Source organism: Oryzias melastigma, linkage group LG9 (assembly GCF_002922805.2).
Source record: "Oryzias melastigma strain HK-1 linkage group LG9, ASM292280v2, whole genome shotgun sequence".
Classification (NCBI taxonomy): Eukaryota; Metazoa; Chordata; class Actinopteri; order Beloniformes; family Adrianichthyidae; genus Oryzias; species Oryzias melastigma.
The window spans coordinates 2,642,922-2,658,992 of NC_050520.1; the positions used below are offsets into that span (position 1 = coordinate 2,642,922).

A 16,071-nucleotide genomic window follows, 5' to 3' on the forward strand; every position below is an offset into this window, starting at 1 on the left:
TCGAACAATTTTTGGAAAAAAAAACATGTTTAAATGTAATTTTTAAAAAAACAATCCACAATTGCACCATCAGAACACAGTGGAGTCACAAATAGACGTCGTAAAATGTTTGAATTGATTCGATTTTGACTTTGTGTAAGTCTCCACTGTGTATCATCATCAGTGGAGAAGATACACTGAAGTGATCATCTCCACTGTAACCAGAAACGACAAAAGGAAACGTCTAAATTGAGACTAAATTCAAATTCAACATGGCCGACTGTCTCAGAACATTGAGGTAAAACAGAGAAACAGACAATGTGATTGGATGATTCATCCCAATCAAAAATGAAAATTGAAAATAAAGGAAAATATTTGTTGAAATTAAACCATTAATTAGTTTATTTTTGGTTAAAAAAAGGAACTTAAGTCATCAACAAACTCTCACACCTGCCTCCAGTGGTCACTGGTGGAACTACAACTCCGACATGGCTTTGAATCTGGGGAGGGAATGTGGAGGCTTGGTTTTTACACACATTCTCCTGCGTGTCTGTTCTTCCTTTTGCCAGTCGACCTCTGATTCCTTCAGTTATTCATGAGCCATCTGCTCGGGCAGGGGTTGTGTCACATGCACGTCAAAAGGACCTCATCTGTCCCTCCTGTTCATCTTCTAATTGTGTCCTCATCTGCTTGCTGAAGCCCCTGCAAGACATCACAAGCAGCCCAGGGATTCCAGCTTAAGCTCTGGTCCGTCTTGTCCTAAATAACACGTTTGATCTGGTTGCATCTTTATTTTAGACCGTAGCATCTGGCGCGTCGGTGTTAGGGTTGAGTATTAGGGCGGTCTTTGTGTGGTTTCTGTGAATATTGGTTTTGATTGAATTTTTTTATTGAATTTTCCAAGGTCAGCTCTAGAAACAGAAATATATCTATTATTTTGGACTCATTTTCATGTTAACACTCCTAACAGGATAGAAACACACCAACATTTATAGAAATAGATGAAAGAGTTTAGAAATATCACCTGTACTTGGAAGAAAAAAAAAGTTTTGAAGCCACAACGGAAAAGTAGCTCTTTGAAAAGTATATTGCGAGTGACAAGGTAAATTTACACACAGCATAGAGTTTAAAGTGATGTCCTTTATACCATTTATTTCCATATGATTATGCCCCAGCAGCCAGTAAAGACCATGTCTCCCTTGTGATAAAACTTTTCTCGAGCTTCGGACGGGAACAGAGGTTCAAAGAGGGTTTAAATGGAATTTTTCCCTTCTTTTCCATGACAGAGTGACTGTAGGCTGCTCTATAATTCTCCCTTTTCCAAAAGTATAACTTCACTGAAAACTCCACATGAGAGAACGAACAGCTGCATTTTTTACAATGCACTCTGGAAGTTTCAAGCAGAAGAAGAAGAACGTCAATGCATAGAAAGACTTCTTATTCATTGTACCGTGTTTGTCAAAGTAAAGGCCCGGGGGCCGAGTCCGGCCCTCCAGATCATTTTATTTTATTGTCATTAATGACCCGATGTTATCTTGAGCTCATTTCTAACTTGTCTAATTTTGACAAAATATATTTTTATTGAGGGTAAAATATTGAAAGTTATTTAAGGTTTAAGTTGATTTATTCTGGAATAATATTCCTGCATTTTGATTACTCATAATTATGCTAAAAAGTTACAGTTTTAAAGTTTAAAAAAAATCACATTCTGCTAGCTTTATGGACTAATTTGGCATTTATTAAGTTTTGTTTAGGTTATTTTGGAGTTTAGCTAATATTTCTGCTACATGCTAGCTGTTTTGGCTAATTTAGTCTTTTCTTTTTAGTTTTTTTTAAGGCTGTTTTGGAATTAGGCTAATATTTACACGTTAGATGTTTTAGTTATTTTAGGATTTTTTTTGTTTTCTGGGATATTTTGAAGTTTTTTTTTTAAATTACATGCTGTTTCGGCTAACCTAAGTTTTTTTTGTTTGTTTGTTTTGTAGGTAAATTTGGCATTCAGCTAATATTTTAGCTGTCCATCACTTTCAGCGTTTTTAACTATTAGCTTTATTGATTTTAGCTATTAGCTTCAACGTTTTTAGCTATCAGGATCAGCATTTTTAGCTTTCAATTACAGCATCTTTCAGCACTAGCATCTTCAGCTGTCAAATTCAGCTTACAGCATTCACTCTATCATTATCACAGGTAATGCTATATTTCTAGTTCAGAATTATGTTAAAAAGTTAGTTTTAAAGTTTTTAAAATTGGCATTCTGCAAACTCACAATACAATTTTGACATTAACTAAGATTTGTTAGGCAGTTTTGGACTTTAGCTAATATTTCTGCTACATGCTAGCTGTTTTGGCTAATTTAGGCTTTTCCAGGATATTTGGAAGTTTAGCTATTATTTAAGCTACATGTTAGCTGTCTTGGCTATCCATCCATCTTCTTGACCGCTTTGTCCCATTCGGGGTCACGGAGGTGCCGTAGCCTAACCCGGCTGCTGAAGGGCGAAGGCGGGGTTCACCTGGACAGGTCGCCAGTCTGTCGCAGGGCCTCAATCACACACATCCACTCTCACATCCACACCTAGGGGCAATTTAGAGTCACCAATTAACCTATGAAGCATGTTTTTGGATGGTGGGAGGAAGCCGGAGTCCCCGGTGAAAACCCACGCATGCACGGGGAGAACATGCGAACTCCACACAGAAAGGTCCCAGCCGGGATTCGAACCGGGGCCTTCTCGCTGTGAGGCAAGAGCGCTAACCACTGCACCACCGTGCAGCCCTGTCTTGGCTAATTTAAGTGTTTTTTTTTTTGTTGTTGTTTGTATGTTTTTTAGGCAAATTTGCATTTAGCTAATATTTTAGCCGGCTATCAGCTTCAGCATTTCCAGCTATCAGCTTTAATTGATTTTAGCTCTCAGCCTTAGTGATTTCAGCTATTAACTTCAGCATTTTAAGCACTAGCATATTCAGCAGCCAAATTCAGCTTACAGCATTTACATTAGCATTATCACAGATAATGATTTATATCTAGTTCATAATTTGCTAAAGTTTTAAAAATGTAGTTTTAGAGTGTTCAATAAATGTTTATCCTGTTCGGCCCTCGATCTAAGGTGTGTTTGGGATTTTGGCCCCTTGTGTAATTGAGTTTGACCCCCCTGATCTACACCATAAATGGACAAACTGTCAGGATTCTGTGATCTGGTTTTGTCATGTTCCGTTTTCCCCGTCAGTCTCACCATGTTCAGGTTAAATCATCCACGGCTGTCTTCGTTTAGTTAATTACCCTCAGTGTGTTTAAGTGTCTGGTCTTTAGTTCTCATCGTCAGGTCATCTGCTCTGTTCTGGTTTGTTCTCCTGGTTTTGTCACGTTTGAGTTTATTTAGTAAATGTTTACGTTTCTACCACAAAGTCTTGTCTCCTGCATTTGAAACCTTCATCTACCATTCATGACACAATCAAGTTTTGGTTATCAAAATGGTTGGTGTCCTCTGTGTTTGATCCTTTCAACATTTATGTAAATTATTGAAGGGGTTTATGCTGAGCGTGCAGCCAACTGGTGTAATTTAGTGGACTATAAACGCTGCTCACATCTATTGATGGTAGAGAAGCAGCCAGGGTGGAAAAACTCCCAAAAGGTCATACTGTCCTGATTAAATAAAGACACGACATAAGGTCAAGTCCTTAAATGGTGGGTTGAAATATTTGTTCTGTGCATATAAACGTTTGATTGTACGAACTATAATCCTGAAAGCACGTTCTAAAATTGGATTTCCTACAAATGTCTCATCTTGTACGACTGTGATAACGCTTTGGCATAATGTATGCGGAAATTATGGATGCCTGACCTAAAAACAGTCAAATTAGGACCATATTGAAAAATGGCTTGCCTCTGAGCAACACAATAATGCATAACTTCAGAAGGAGACTCCAAAGTCCCTTTGGAGGAGCGCTGTGATTCATCTCTGACAAAGACATCACTTCCTCTTGGCGCCGAGGGGGATAAGACTGTCATGTTAGCTGTCCTTGCCCAATCCCAGCCCTTCAACGTAAAGCCAGCGTGATAAATCGGGGGTCCTGCGAAAAGCTGTCCTAACACTGGATGCAGGACTTAAACTAGAGGATAAAGCAGCACTGAGAACACTTTTTTCCTCTTTTAGAGCCATAAACTTATCTGGAAAATATGCTGAGAAATATTGTAAAGTGACACACTGAGATGTAAACAGAAGAAGTCTACACCCACTTACGTTGACACCTCTATGTTTTGCAGCTGATTGCAGCGTCCAATAGATGTTCTTTGCAAAATTACCGGTGACATAATTTGTTTTTAAACCATTTTTGCTCTCCAGATTGTTAACAAAATTATAATATTTCAGCTGAAAACAATAGTTCCAGCTCGAATTCCAGATTGTAGTCAAGTAAACGAGGAGTTTCTCAAACTAGTGGTCGATCTTTGCATTGTTTAGCACAGTGGTCCGTTTGAAAGGATGGGAGTGGGCGAGTTCACTTGGAATGACTTGGACAGATCTGGTAAGAGGACTTAAAAAAGCTTTAATGCTAATTATGCTAAAATGTAAACAGAAGAAAGCTGCTCATTTACAGTTAACCAAACAAACGTACAACGTTGTCTCTGTGTTCTGTCGGAGAAACTTGGTTCCCAATTAAAAATCTAACACTGCTTGTGTTAAATGTGAGAAAATAGGACATTCCTTTGATTTAGAAGGTCAACTTGTAACAACTCTCGACCATGGATGGTTCTCTGTGGTCGGTGAAAGCAGACATCTCTTTTCAGAAGTCACATCCTGGTAAAGCAGTAGTCATATGCACCTGAATGAGGTGTTTATTCATACCTATACCTACGATGAACAGGTGATGCTGTAGTACGATGTCCTTACACACATCAGGGGCGTCAAACTCAATCGCATAGGGGGCCAAAATCCAAAACACACCTTAGAATGTGGGTCAAACAGGATGAACATTTATTGAACACTCTAAAACGAAAGTTTTAAAACTTTAAAACTGTAACTTTTTAGCAAAATTATAAACTAGATCAAAAGCATTAACTGCGATAATCAGAAGTAACTTTATTGCCAAGTACGAATAACACATACGAGGAATTTATCTTGGCGATGATGGTGCGTACATAAAAAACACCATTAAGAACAGAAAAGAATATTACAACATAAATATATATATAAACATATACACACACATGTATATACACAACCTGCAACTGTACTTAAATGCATGACATAGAGAAAAAAAATAATGATGCTAGAAAAATAATGCTAGTGTGAATACTGGAAGCTGAATTTGCCCGCTGATGAAGATGCTGAAATTGATTGCTAAAAAGGCTGAAGTTAATAGCTAGCTAAAATATTAGCTAAATACCAAATTAACCTAAAAGAAAATAAAAAACGTGGTTAGAAAAAAACGGCTAGCATGTAGCTAAAAAAAATAGCTTAACTTCAAAGTATCCTAAAAAACTAAAAAAAAATCCTACATGAGCTAAAACAGCTCATTTAGGATTTCAGCATGCAGCTGAAATATTAGCTTAACTCCGAAACAGCCTAAAAAAATCTTAGTAGATGCTAAAATAGTCCAAAAAGCTAGCAGAAAGCCAACTTTTAAAACTTTAAAACCATAACTTTTTAACATAATTAAAATAATAAAAAGGCAGGAATATTATTCCAGAATAAATCAACTTAAACCTTAAATAACTTTCAATATTTTACTCTCCATAAAAATATTTTTTCTCAAAATTATACAAGTTAGAAATAAATGTAAGATGACATCGGGTCATTAATAACAATAAATTAAAATGACCTGGAGGGCCGGATCCGGCCCCCGGGCCTTGACTTTGGCATGTGCTCTAGATGCTTCACTCTAGTCGTTAGAACGGTACGAGTACTAGTCCCTTACTGACCGTGCACAAGTCCTGCATGATTTCTGCTGGAGGAAGTTCGAGTTATTAAGATTTATCCTGAACAGATTCTGGAGAAACTGGAGGAGGGAAGGAAGATCCAGACTCTGCATGAGGAGACTGTCAACCTAGTGGATATTATCGAGAACAAATGGGTGACCAAGAACTCTACGGGGTCAAAGAGGGGTTTACCACCTTGTTATTGCGTACAGCATATCTGCATGATCCGTACTGGTTTGGCCCATTTTTCACCTGAAGACAGTCCGTATTAAGTCACTTGGGTATATTATGGTACTTCCTTTTATTGGCGATGGTGAATCTTAAAAACAAATAGTCCATGTCACCTCCCACTCCACTGGTGTTTGTCCTATAGTGGCATTTGTTTTTGGATCATTTAGCTCACTGTGAACGATCCTGCTTTAGTGTTGCGTGGCCCCAAATTCCTCCTTTGAGACACTTTTCCCATTAACCCAAAGTGTCAGCATCATATGTAATGAGCACCCTGGTGAGTTTCTAAGAAATGTTAAGGCGGCATTTTTGCAAAGTTGGGCCTGGAGGGACTTTTTTTTTTTTTTTTTTTTTAATCACTCAACTGTGTACAAGACACACCACAATTGGGAAAAGTACAGTAAAGGTGACTTGAGCGAGAATTGAGCCATTACCTGGAAAAAGGCCATTTTCAACGGTGAGGCAAGTGTATTTGTGTAGCACATTTCATGTACAGAGACAATTCAAAGGGCTTTACATAAAATATTAAGAGAAACAATCAAAAGAAATAGTGAAGGTGTGATCATTAACTAATGTTGTTCTTTATAACCTGGGCCAGTGGGAGCATGGAGATGTTAAATAGAAGTGGTCCTAGGATGGAGCCTTGGGGCACTCCACATTCAATTTCTGAGATAAAATTACCAATTGACACAAAATATTTCCTGTTTTTCAAGGACGTTTTGAACCAGTTTAGTACTGACCCACCGGGAGATCCATGTAAAACTAACACTGACATATTTCCACTGTCTATTCAGGCGTATGTCATTAGTCACTTTGGTCAGAGCCGTTTCAGTCTGTGGTTCTGTCTTAACATCATTGCAGTAGTTTTTTATTAAGAATTAATTTAGCTGATGGAAAACAGCTTTTCTAATCCTCTTAAATCAGTAGAGCTTTAGAAATGAATAAAAGGTGTGGAGGCCTTCCCCACCTGGTGAACTGAACAATGTATTTCTAGAGATCATTACAAAAGAGTCTCACTTAAAACTGGTGAAAACTTTCCACCTGCAGGGTAAACAATTAATATTTCAAGCAAGTTGAGAAATATTTTTTCAAATAAAAATAGTGAAACTTTGCTTTTTTGTGTAAAAGCAGGAAATCGTCATGAAGACGTTTGTTAACTCAATCAAAACGTTGATGGTTTTCTCTTGAGGAATCATGGTGAAGTTAAGAAAAACTAGACTGGCTCCTGTTTCTGACTTAGAAATGCTGTAATAATGTGTTTGTGACAAGGCGGAATGAAGTTGTGGCGTTAAAAGACACAAAGTGCACAAAGGCTGCTAAAAGCAAAGCATAAATACAGGCTTCTGCTGCTGCCAACCTCCTTGTTCACTGAGCAGAGAAATCATTTGCAAATATGTGCGTACAGTTGACAAATCTGTGAGAAAGGAGTACGAAACAGAAGCAGGTTATCCAGCCTGTGTGCACAAAGTGCATTTTCAAGTGCATGCATTATGGCTCTGAGAGCACATTAAAAAAACAATCGTGCACGCCGCGCTTTTCTCGCAATTTCTGTTAGTCGTGCTCCGCAGTCGCTCTGAAAACATGTTGGCCACTTCTGCGCTCAGACTCTCCAACACACTCACTTTGTGAAGTGGACACACACACACACACACACACACACACGCATGGAAAGCTGCACCTTCTGTCTTTTTGATCTGCAGCTGCAAGCAGAGCAGCCAGCGTTAAGAGGCTTATCCTCACCACGAAGACGGGAGGAGGGAGGAAAAAAGCTAATATAATGAGGGTTTTGTAAAAATTAAACCAAACTTTAGATACGATAGAAAACACCTGTTCAATGAATCCAAACTCTTTACTTCTGTGTTCAACACAACAGCTTTTGAGATAACATAACGGAAGGCTTAGAAAAATGGAAACAGACTTTGTCAGAGTTCTCCAGTAAACACTGTAATGGGAGTTGGTCAGAATTAACCCTTTAACACCTGGGGCGTCGCCGGTGACGCTTCAACACTAAATCTTTGACACACTTTAACCTTTCAACCTAAACTAGATCATCGGAACTCCAGCAGATTCTGAAGGTGGAGTCCCAAATCATCACCTTTTGTGGCTGTTTGTAAAATCAAGGCTCCGGAACCCTTGGGACGCTGTACTAGATGTGCACTGGTCCTCTGGATGCGACCCTTACCTTAACCCAGTATTAGTTTGTCCTAAGGACTAGTAGGCATTAGGTACCGCGTCCCGAGATTTATGGATGCGGTCGTGGTGCTGGGTTAAGGTAAGGGTACTGGGACTTGGTTAGAGTACCGGTACTGGTTCACGTCCCGAGGACTAGTGTACATTCGGTACTGCATCTCGTACCACATCCCGAGGTTTGCGGACATGGTACCAGGTTAAGGTTAGAGTACTGGTATTGGTAGCTGCTGCGGTACTTCGTATGGTACCGGTTTAGGTCCGGTGTTTGGTTACCGGGGTTGGGGACCCATGATTTATTAGGAACAGCTAGTACATCAAAAACCGACAACTTGGGAACACCCAAAAAGTGAACCGGAGAGGTCCTTCACCAAACATCCGTATGTGACGCCGTGAGAATGAGATCGTGTTGGAATTCCTGTATTTCATCCTGACTCGGGACAAAGGAGATCCAGTCTTGCCTAAGAACCCGCTCTGGATTAAAGTCATTTACGCGGCCTGGACAACAAACCCTGGTTTCATGTATCAGTCCAACAGCCAGCTGCAGATCTGCACACGATATAGTCACCAAAAAAACACCTAAAATGGCAACCTTTTTGTTGGTGTTATCTCCATAGCAACCCTTTTATTTTTCTGTTGTCTGAGGATGATGAACAAGTCGCTTTGCAACAGAGGTTTTTTGTTAACCACGCCCACATTCCTGATATGTCCTTTTGTTTTAATCAGCTTGAGCCAACAACCTGTGTATTACGTTTTCACAAAGTTCTGGTAAAAACAAAATCTGTGAGTAGCAGGAAAATATTTAAGCTCGCCATGCTGACAGTGTTAAGAATCTAAAAAACGTCAAAACTAACATTTGTTCCCAATTAGATCCTAGTGATGCTCGAGGAATTCGGAGGCAAAATAGCAAAATTCAAAGGAGGAGTGTACGTTTGTAACTGGTACTTAAGGTTATTTTTCTGTCTGTGTGTGAAATTCAAGAAGCTGGTGTTTAATTTACAACATTTAGTCAAATTTACCTGAATTTCAGTATAAAAGAGATTTTGATCAGTACGTCTTGAATATTTCATTGAACTCTATTTCTCCACTTTGTAGTTTGTTATTGAAAATCATGTTTTTTATTTATTAGCTCACCTGGTTAAGAAAATAATAAATATGTCATTTTCCTGGTGAATTATGTCACTTTGAAAAATGAAAGTTTTCACATAGTTTTATGGTAACAAAAATGATACTAAAATTTAAATGGGAAAAAAATGACAAAATAAAAGAGAATAATAAATGTATTAGAACATTTTATTTATGCGATAGGCATATTTTATTAAAGACCTACAGAAAAAAAACAAAAAAATTGACACATTACCAATATTTGAAACTACAAACTGAATGTGAAAATTGACAAAAATATACAAAAAAGAAAAACTGCAACCTAAACAAATATGCATATCATTCTGTATTGATTGATGTTTCTAAATATTTATTAGTCTTAAGACTTGTAAGTTTTTCATTTATTTAGCAGCTCAGTCGTCTTGGTTATTGTGAAATTACAGACTCAGAAGACAGGTAGTCAGTCCCTCTTAATAAAGTTCTCTCATCATCTTCACCTCAGTGAAGCTTTGAACCTAAAACTGAAACCTCTTCTGAACAGACGTATGAAGACGGAGCTGAGGAGCAGCTGCTGCTGCATCTCTTATTTGGATCCAGCCCGTCCTGAATATTTCATCGAACTCTTAGGAATGTGCTCGATCTCATAACAAAAGACAGAATATACTTAAAGTTTAGGAGTTTTTGTGAAGAGAAAGCAGCGCTGTAAGCTAGATTTGGGTGGTGATTTTCATATTTCTGAATTTGTTTGAGGCTTTCTAAGATTTGAGATGTTTAAGAAGGATTTTTAATCGAAAGAAAAGAATTCATGAAAGTAGATTTTGAGTGAATAGAATGAGCTGTTTCAGGTGTGACTGAAGTAATGTGATCCGTGTGACGTAGACGTACAGACGCTGCTAATGAGAAGGAGGAAATACCAGCAAGGGGTTGATGACACTGGGGGCTTCTGCTGTCATTTAACAGATGCTAACAAAGACAAGACATATTATGCTGAGAGCTGAGAAAATCAGGCTTTGACATGCGACGCGTGGGTGGAAATAGTCTGTTAATGAATAGACAGCCGAGGGGGGAAAAAAAGATGGAGATTGCAGAGGAGATACAGCAAGCGGTAAAATATTGCTATTGTAAAGCAGTGCTGAGGAAAAAGTGCTGCGATGCAGAAAGAGAAGAAGGTCTTGACAGCTTTCCAGTGGCAGTCTGACGGCTGAGCAGGGAGATTGGAGGGAAAGTGCAGCAGAGGACTGCTGTCAGGCCACACCACTGCTCCGTTTAACAAGGTCCACAGATGAGCTGCAGCACGACACATTGCAGCCGAATGAGAGGGCGAGGAGTGGGGATGCAGGGAGGGATCAGCCAGCCTCATACATTTTTCCACAGACTCTGTACCTTTCATGCCTGCAAGCTTTGGATTCCTTACACGGAGGCTGAGATTGGAAATCTTCAGAGAGCACAGGAGCTGTGGCGGATTCAGAGATTTGGAGGAATTCCTGTCATTATAAGATGACACCAGCAATGCTTGTCACAGCTCGATACTTTCATCGCTACATGAAGGATGCAGCAGTAGATAGCCTTGATTTCTTACTCTGCTCTACAACAGTGTGTTATCAATTGTTCACCTGCGGTGATCCAGCTCTTTTTAGGTGTTTAGCTAGTTCTATATACTCATATCAGAAAATTCTTAGAAAAAAATGAATGAAACTAAGTAGAGTATGACTTATTTAAAACACAAATGTCTTCAAGGGCAAATACACATTCTATTTGTATCACAATATGGATTTCCTTTGCTTTTCTATGTCTGGATTGTATTGTTTGAGACATAGCAGGTTGTGGGGAACAGTGAATTTGTATTATGAAAAATATTAGATTCAATTTGAAAACAAGTATTTACCTGTCACCTTTTGTTGTTTGGTTCAGTTTGGTGACAAAGCGTCATTTTGTAGCAACAGTGCTTCTGTCTTTTTTAACATAAGCAGGTTTCACCAACTTAGGATTGGTAAAATGTGCATTGCATCACCAGTTATGAGTGAATTGAACTGTGTGTAACCTGACTGCCTATTGTGTTTGTGGTATTTGATGTAAATTTTTTATAAAATTATATTAAATCCAAAAAATTCCCATTTAATTCTATTATGGATCATTTTTGTCAAGTGTTGTATAAGTCTGGGACAGCAGATGATGGATAGGATGGTACCCAACTGATCTAAAATGTACAAGTCCTACAATTGTTGTTTGGAAATCCAACTATAATACACTCTCACTGATGTAGGCAGCCATGGTGCAGAGGTAGGATGGTGCAGAGGTAGGGTGGTGCAGAGGTAGGGTGGTGCAGAGGTAGGATGGTGCAGAGGTAGGGTGGTGCAGAGGTAGGGTGGTGCAGAGGTAGGATGGTGCAGAGGTAGGGTGGTCAACCTGTGATTGGAATATCTTAGGTTTGGTTCCCGCCCTTCCTGCCCATGTGTCGAAGTGTCCTTGAGCAAGACAATGAACCCTCGCTCTTTGTGGTTATAAGTTGGCGCTGGTGTTTGGCAGTAAAAAGTCAGTGTGTGAATGTGTGTATGGGACTGAGTAACTTTTGGACCTTCTAGGACGATAGAGTAGCACCAAGTACATGACATTTCAACACATTCTCATCCCCAAGTCGTCACATATTGGCGTTTGGTCCAGGCGCGGTACCAGACACGGACTAGTACCAGGTTAGGGTACCAGTACCAGATTGTTCTAATGACCTGGGCCCAGGCACAGTACCGGTTAAGGTACTGGTACCGGATGTGTCCCAGTGACCTGGGTCCAGGCACAGTACCGGTTAAGGTACTGGTACTAGACTTGTCCCAGGGACCTGGGCCCAGGCGCGGTACCTGGTTAAGGTACTGGTACCGGATGTGTCCAAGGGACCTGGGCCCAGGCACAGCACCGGTTAAGGTACTGGTACTAGATGTGTCCAAGGGACCTGGGCCCAGGCGCGGTAACAGATGTGAACCGGATACAGGGTTTAGGTACAGATTCCCTAACCCAGTACCGGTTCGCATCCAGTACCGCGTCCCGTGAGTTGCAGACCCTTTTATGAACAGACAGTACTTCAAAAAAGTTGGGGACACCCAAAACGTCAATTTTTGAGGTGGAGGGGTCCTTAACCCTTTAACACCTTTGATATACTGTAATTTTTTAATTGTTAACATGATCAACATAATTCCAGTAGATTTTGAAGGAGAAAAGCAGATCTCGCCTCTTTTCTCCTTCAGAATCTGTTGGAATTATTGAGGTGGAAAAGTTACAGCATTTTAAAGAATTTGTGTTTAAGTGCCTCAGGTGGTAAAGGGTTAACTAAAACTCATTAAGTTGGCCATTTGCCCATTTGTTAGCAAATTGTCAATCTTTGTGTTATTAAACTCTTAGCATGACCTCCAATAAATAACATAATATCCAATGCATTCCTGAAATCTCAAAGAGAAAGAAAATCCCTCTACAGGTTCCCTGTGTTGCCCGTAGCCGTCTTCCCCTCACTTGTCATGACGCCTAATTCCCCACTATTAGGTTTAATGCCAACTTTGGGAAAATCGTAACTTTATTAGTCTCGTCCACCTTGTTCAAATGAGATAATCCCATATAAAAAGCCACCCACACTTTTTAAATGAGTTTGCAGCACAGAGGACCCCCGCTGCCTTACATCCAAACAGCATCACAGCTTGATCCAGACTTAATTACCATCCCTGAACTGAACTGAACATTACTCTTCGTGCAACAGAATGTTTTGGCTGGAAATTCGATGTTGCTCGTGTCAGTAGGACATCCTGTTTCCGTTCTGCTCATGACAACCAGACGACGACACACAGTATTTACATCTCCTAATTCACTGATGTGTGTTTTTTGTTTCTGTAGGGGGGCGACTCCTTTTCCTGGTGATGTGGCTGAATCTTCTGACCCAAGCTGAAAGCTGCCCTGCCAAGTGTGTGTGTTACAGTGAGCCCAGACCCACTGTGGCTTGCCAACAACAAGGACTGTTTTCTATCCCCACTGAGATCCCTGTACGGAGCCAACGAATATTCCTCCAGAACAACAAGCTGACAGTGGTGAGGTCCACCAGTTTCAGTTTGTGCCATAATCTCACCGTTCTCTGGCTCTACTCCAACAACATCAGCTACATTGAGGCTGGGGCCTTTATTGGCCTGGAGAAACTGGAGGAACTGGACATTGGAGACAACAGTAATCTCCGCACCATCAGCCCGACGGCCTTCCGGGGCCTAACGAAGCTGCACACCCTCCATCTGCACAGATGCGGCCTGTCAGAACTTCCTGAAGGAGTTTTCCGAGGAATGTTTTCTCTGCAGTACCTTTACCTGCAGGACAATAACATTCTGACTCTGCACGATGACACATTCCTAGACCTTGCCAATCTCACCTATCTGTACCTGCACAATAACAAAATCAAGATAGTGACAAACAACATGTTTCGGGGTTTAGTCAACCTGGACCGGCTGCTCCTGCACCAAAACCATGTTATTTATGTCCAGCCACAAGCTTTTGGTGATCTCAAAAATCTGAAGTCCTTGTTCTTGTTCTTCAACAACCTTACAGTCCTGACAGGAGAGACTATGAGCCCTTTGGTTTCCCTCCAGTATTTGCGGTTGAACGGGAATCGGTGGATCTGTGACTGCCGGGCAAGGACATTATGGGAGTGGTTCAAACGTTTCAAAGGTTCCAGCTCTGATTTGGAATGTTACCTGCCTGAGTCTTTGGCCGGAGAGGACCTGAAGCGACTGAAAAGGGACAGTTTGGAAGGGTGTGTTGAAATGTCACAAATCCAAACAAACCTCTTTATTTCTGAGCCACAGTTGGGCAAATTCCTCTCTACTGAAAGCCCTTTGGGAGATACCATTCCCCCGTGTTGTCTTGGAGATAATGATAAGTCCTCAATTGTGTCTGGAAAGAGTCGCCAAATTACCAACAACCCTCATAAGGAAAAGGAGAACATGTCCAAGACCAAGTACAAGCAACAGGAAAGAACGAAAAACGAGACCCAGAACAAGCAGAATGATGGGCCACTGGGAACCTTGTCCAACTCTCTGGACAAGTCACTGGAAGACCTCAACCCGGAGTTTATAGATAACCCAGAGTCGTCTACAGCGTCAAACAAAAAGAAAAAGAAATGTTCCAAAAAGCCCAAATCAGACAGCCACTGCATCAGAAGCCAGGGCTCAAACTCACAGATGCTGCTGCTCCTCATCATCCCCATGACCTGGATATCTCTAGCCATGTCTTAAGGGCCGCCATCCAGCCACTCAGCACACAGGACTCACGAATGTCGATGCTAATGACAATGATACGGAAGATGCAGTGACATTTCAACAGGCAGGGACTGAAAAGTGAGGAGTCACTCTGACCCAGCATCGCTGGAGACAAACACTGATGGAGACGCAAGAGTACATGAAACAAAATGGATGCCTTTACAGAACACTACAGATCTTGTGTAAATAATGACTTGGTGCCCAAAATTGTTTGTTCTCTATGTACTCAACTGTACTGTGTCTGAGCTACACTTTGGAAATTCCTACCTTTTCCCTCTGAAAAGCTTTTATTGCTTAGACAGACCACTGGAGGACAAAACAAAACAACAATAAAAAAAAGAGTAATAAAAACGAAGGAAATGAGCGTCAGAATGCACACGAAGAATGTTAGGTCTGTTTAATATAGAGAAAAAAATCCCCTTATCATTTATTCAGTCATGCATTTGTTGGGTAATGTTTTTTTTATGTTTATAAGAAATGTTTTACCTCCTCGAGTTTTAGTTTTGTTTTCATGAAAGAAATGATATGTGGGCTGCATTCCCCCAAACAATGCAGTCTCTTTGTTCATGGAGATTGCAATGGAACTATAGATATGCATTTTATTTTGTTTGTGTAAAAGTATGGATATATTATGAATAAAAGTTTTTATTTCGTACATCCTGTGATGTGTCATAAAATATCTAGGACAGAATAACAGGTTGATACGGAATGAAGATTTACTTTTTTTTAAATTTAATACACATTTGGAACTTCAAGACTTAAGTATTCAGTGTAAAACCTTTATTTCCATGTGTTATTGAAAAAAATGACAGTAAGCCTTTGCTGCATACACTCGACTTACCGCCTGCAATAGTTTATTTTTCCTTTTTTTGTCTTTTTAAGAAAGAAGAAAAAAAAAAGATATACACAACCTAATGCCCCAAATAGGTGTTTATATATTTTAGTTTTTATTGTTCCTGTTAGAATTTCAAAATTACTGTAGTATCTTTATAACATTCAGTTTGCAAAAAAAAAGTTTATTGACAATTTTATCTCTTTTTATCTCTTTTACTTTTGTCCCTCAGAATTCAATAATATTTTTATTTGATCAAAGTTTTTATGTGCATCATTAACACAACAGTGCAACACTTTCGCTTGATATTTTATATGACACATATGTGAAAATGTGTTGTAAATGTTGAGGTAAAAGACAGCAGCAGGGTGTGCAGTTCCTGCTGCTAGCTTTAGCCTTGTGCTGCATTCACACTGAGGTTTACGACCCGCCGGCCACGGAGCAATCGCCAAAGTTCATTCGATGCCTCATCATGGAAGACATGGATGATGTTGATCGAGTAGCTTTGATTTATATGTTCTGGAGAGTTCTAAAGAGGGACCGGCTAACAC

At 39.9% G+C, this 16,071-nt stretch overlaps 1 protein-coding gene across 1 annotated transcript in view; it reads left to right on the plus strand.

Annotated features, from left to right (window-relative positions):
• rtn4r (reticulon 4 receptor) overlaps positions 1-15,345 on the plus strand; it is a 90,850-nt gene extending 75,505 nt beyond the window's left edge. The window contains exon 2 of the mRNA XM_024275493.2: positions 13,283-15,345. Within this exon, the coding sequence (XP_024131261.1) occupies positions 13,283-14,664 (1,382 nt within the window). The 3' untranslated portion in view covers positions 14,665-15,345. The remainder of the gene's footprint in view (positions 1-13,282) is intronic.
• Positions 15,346-16,071: the final 726 nt, after the last annotated feature.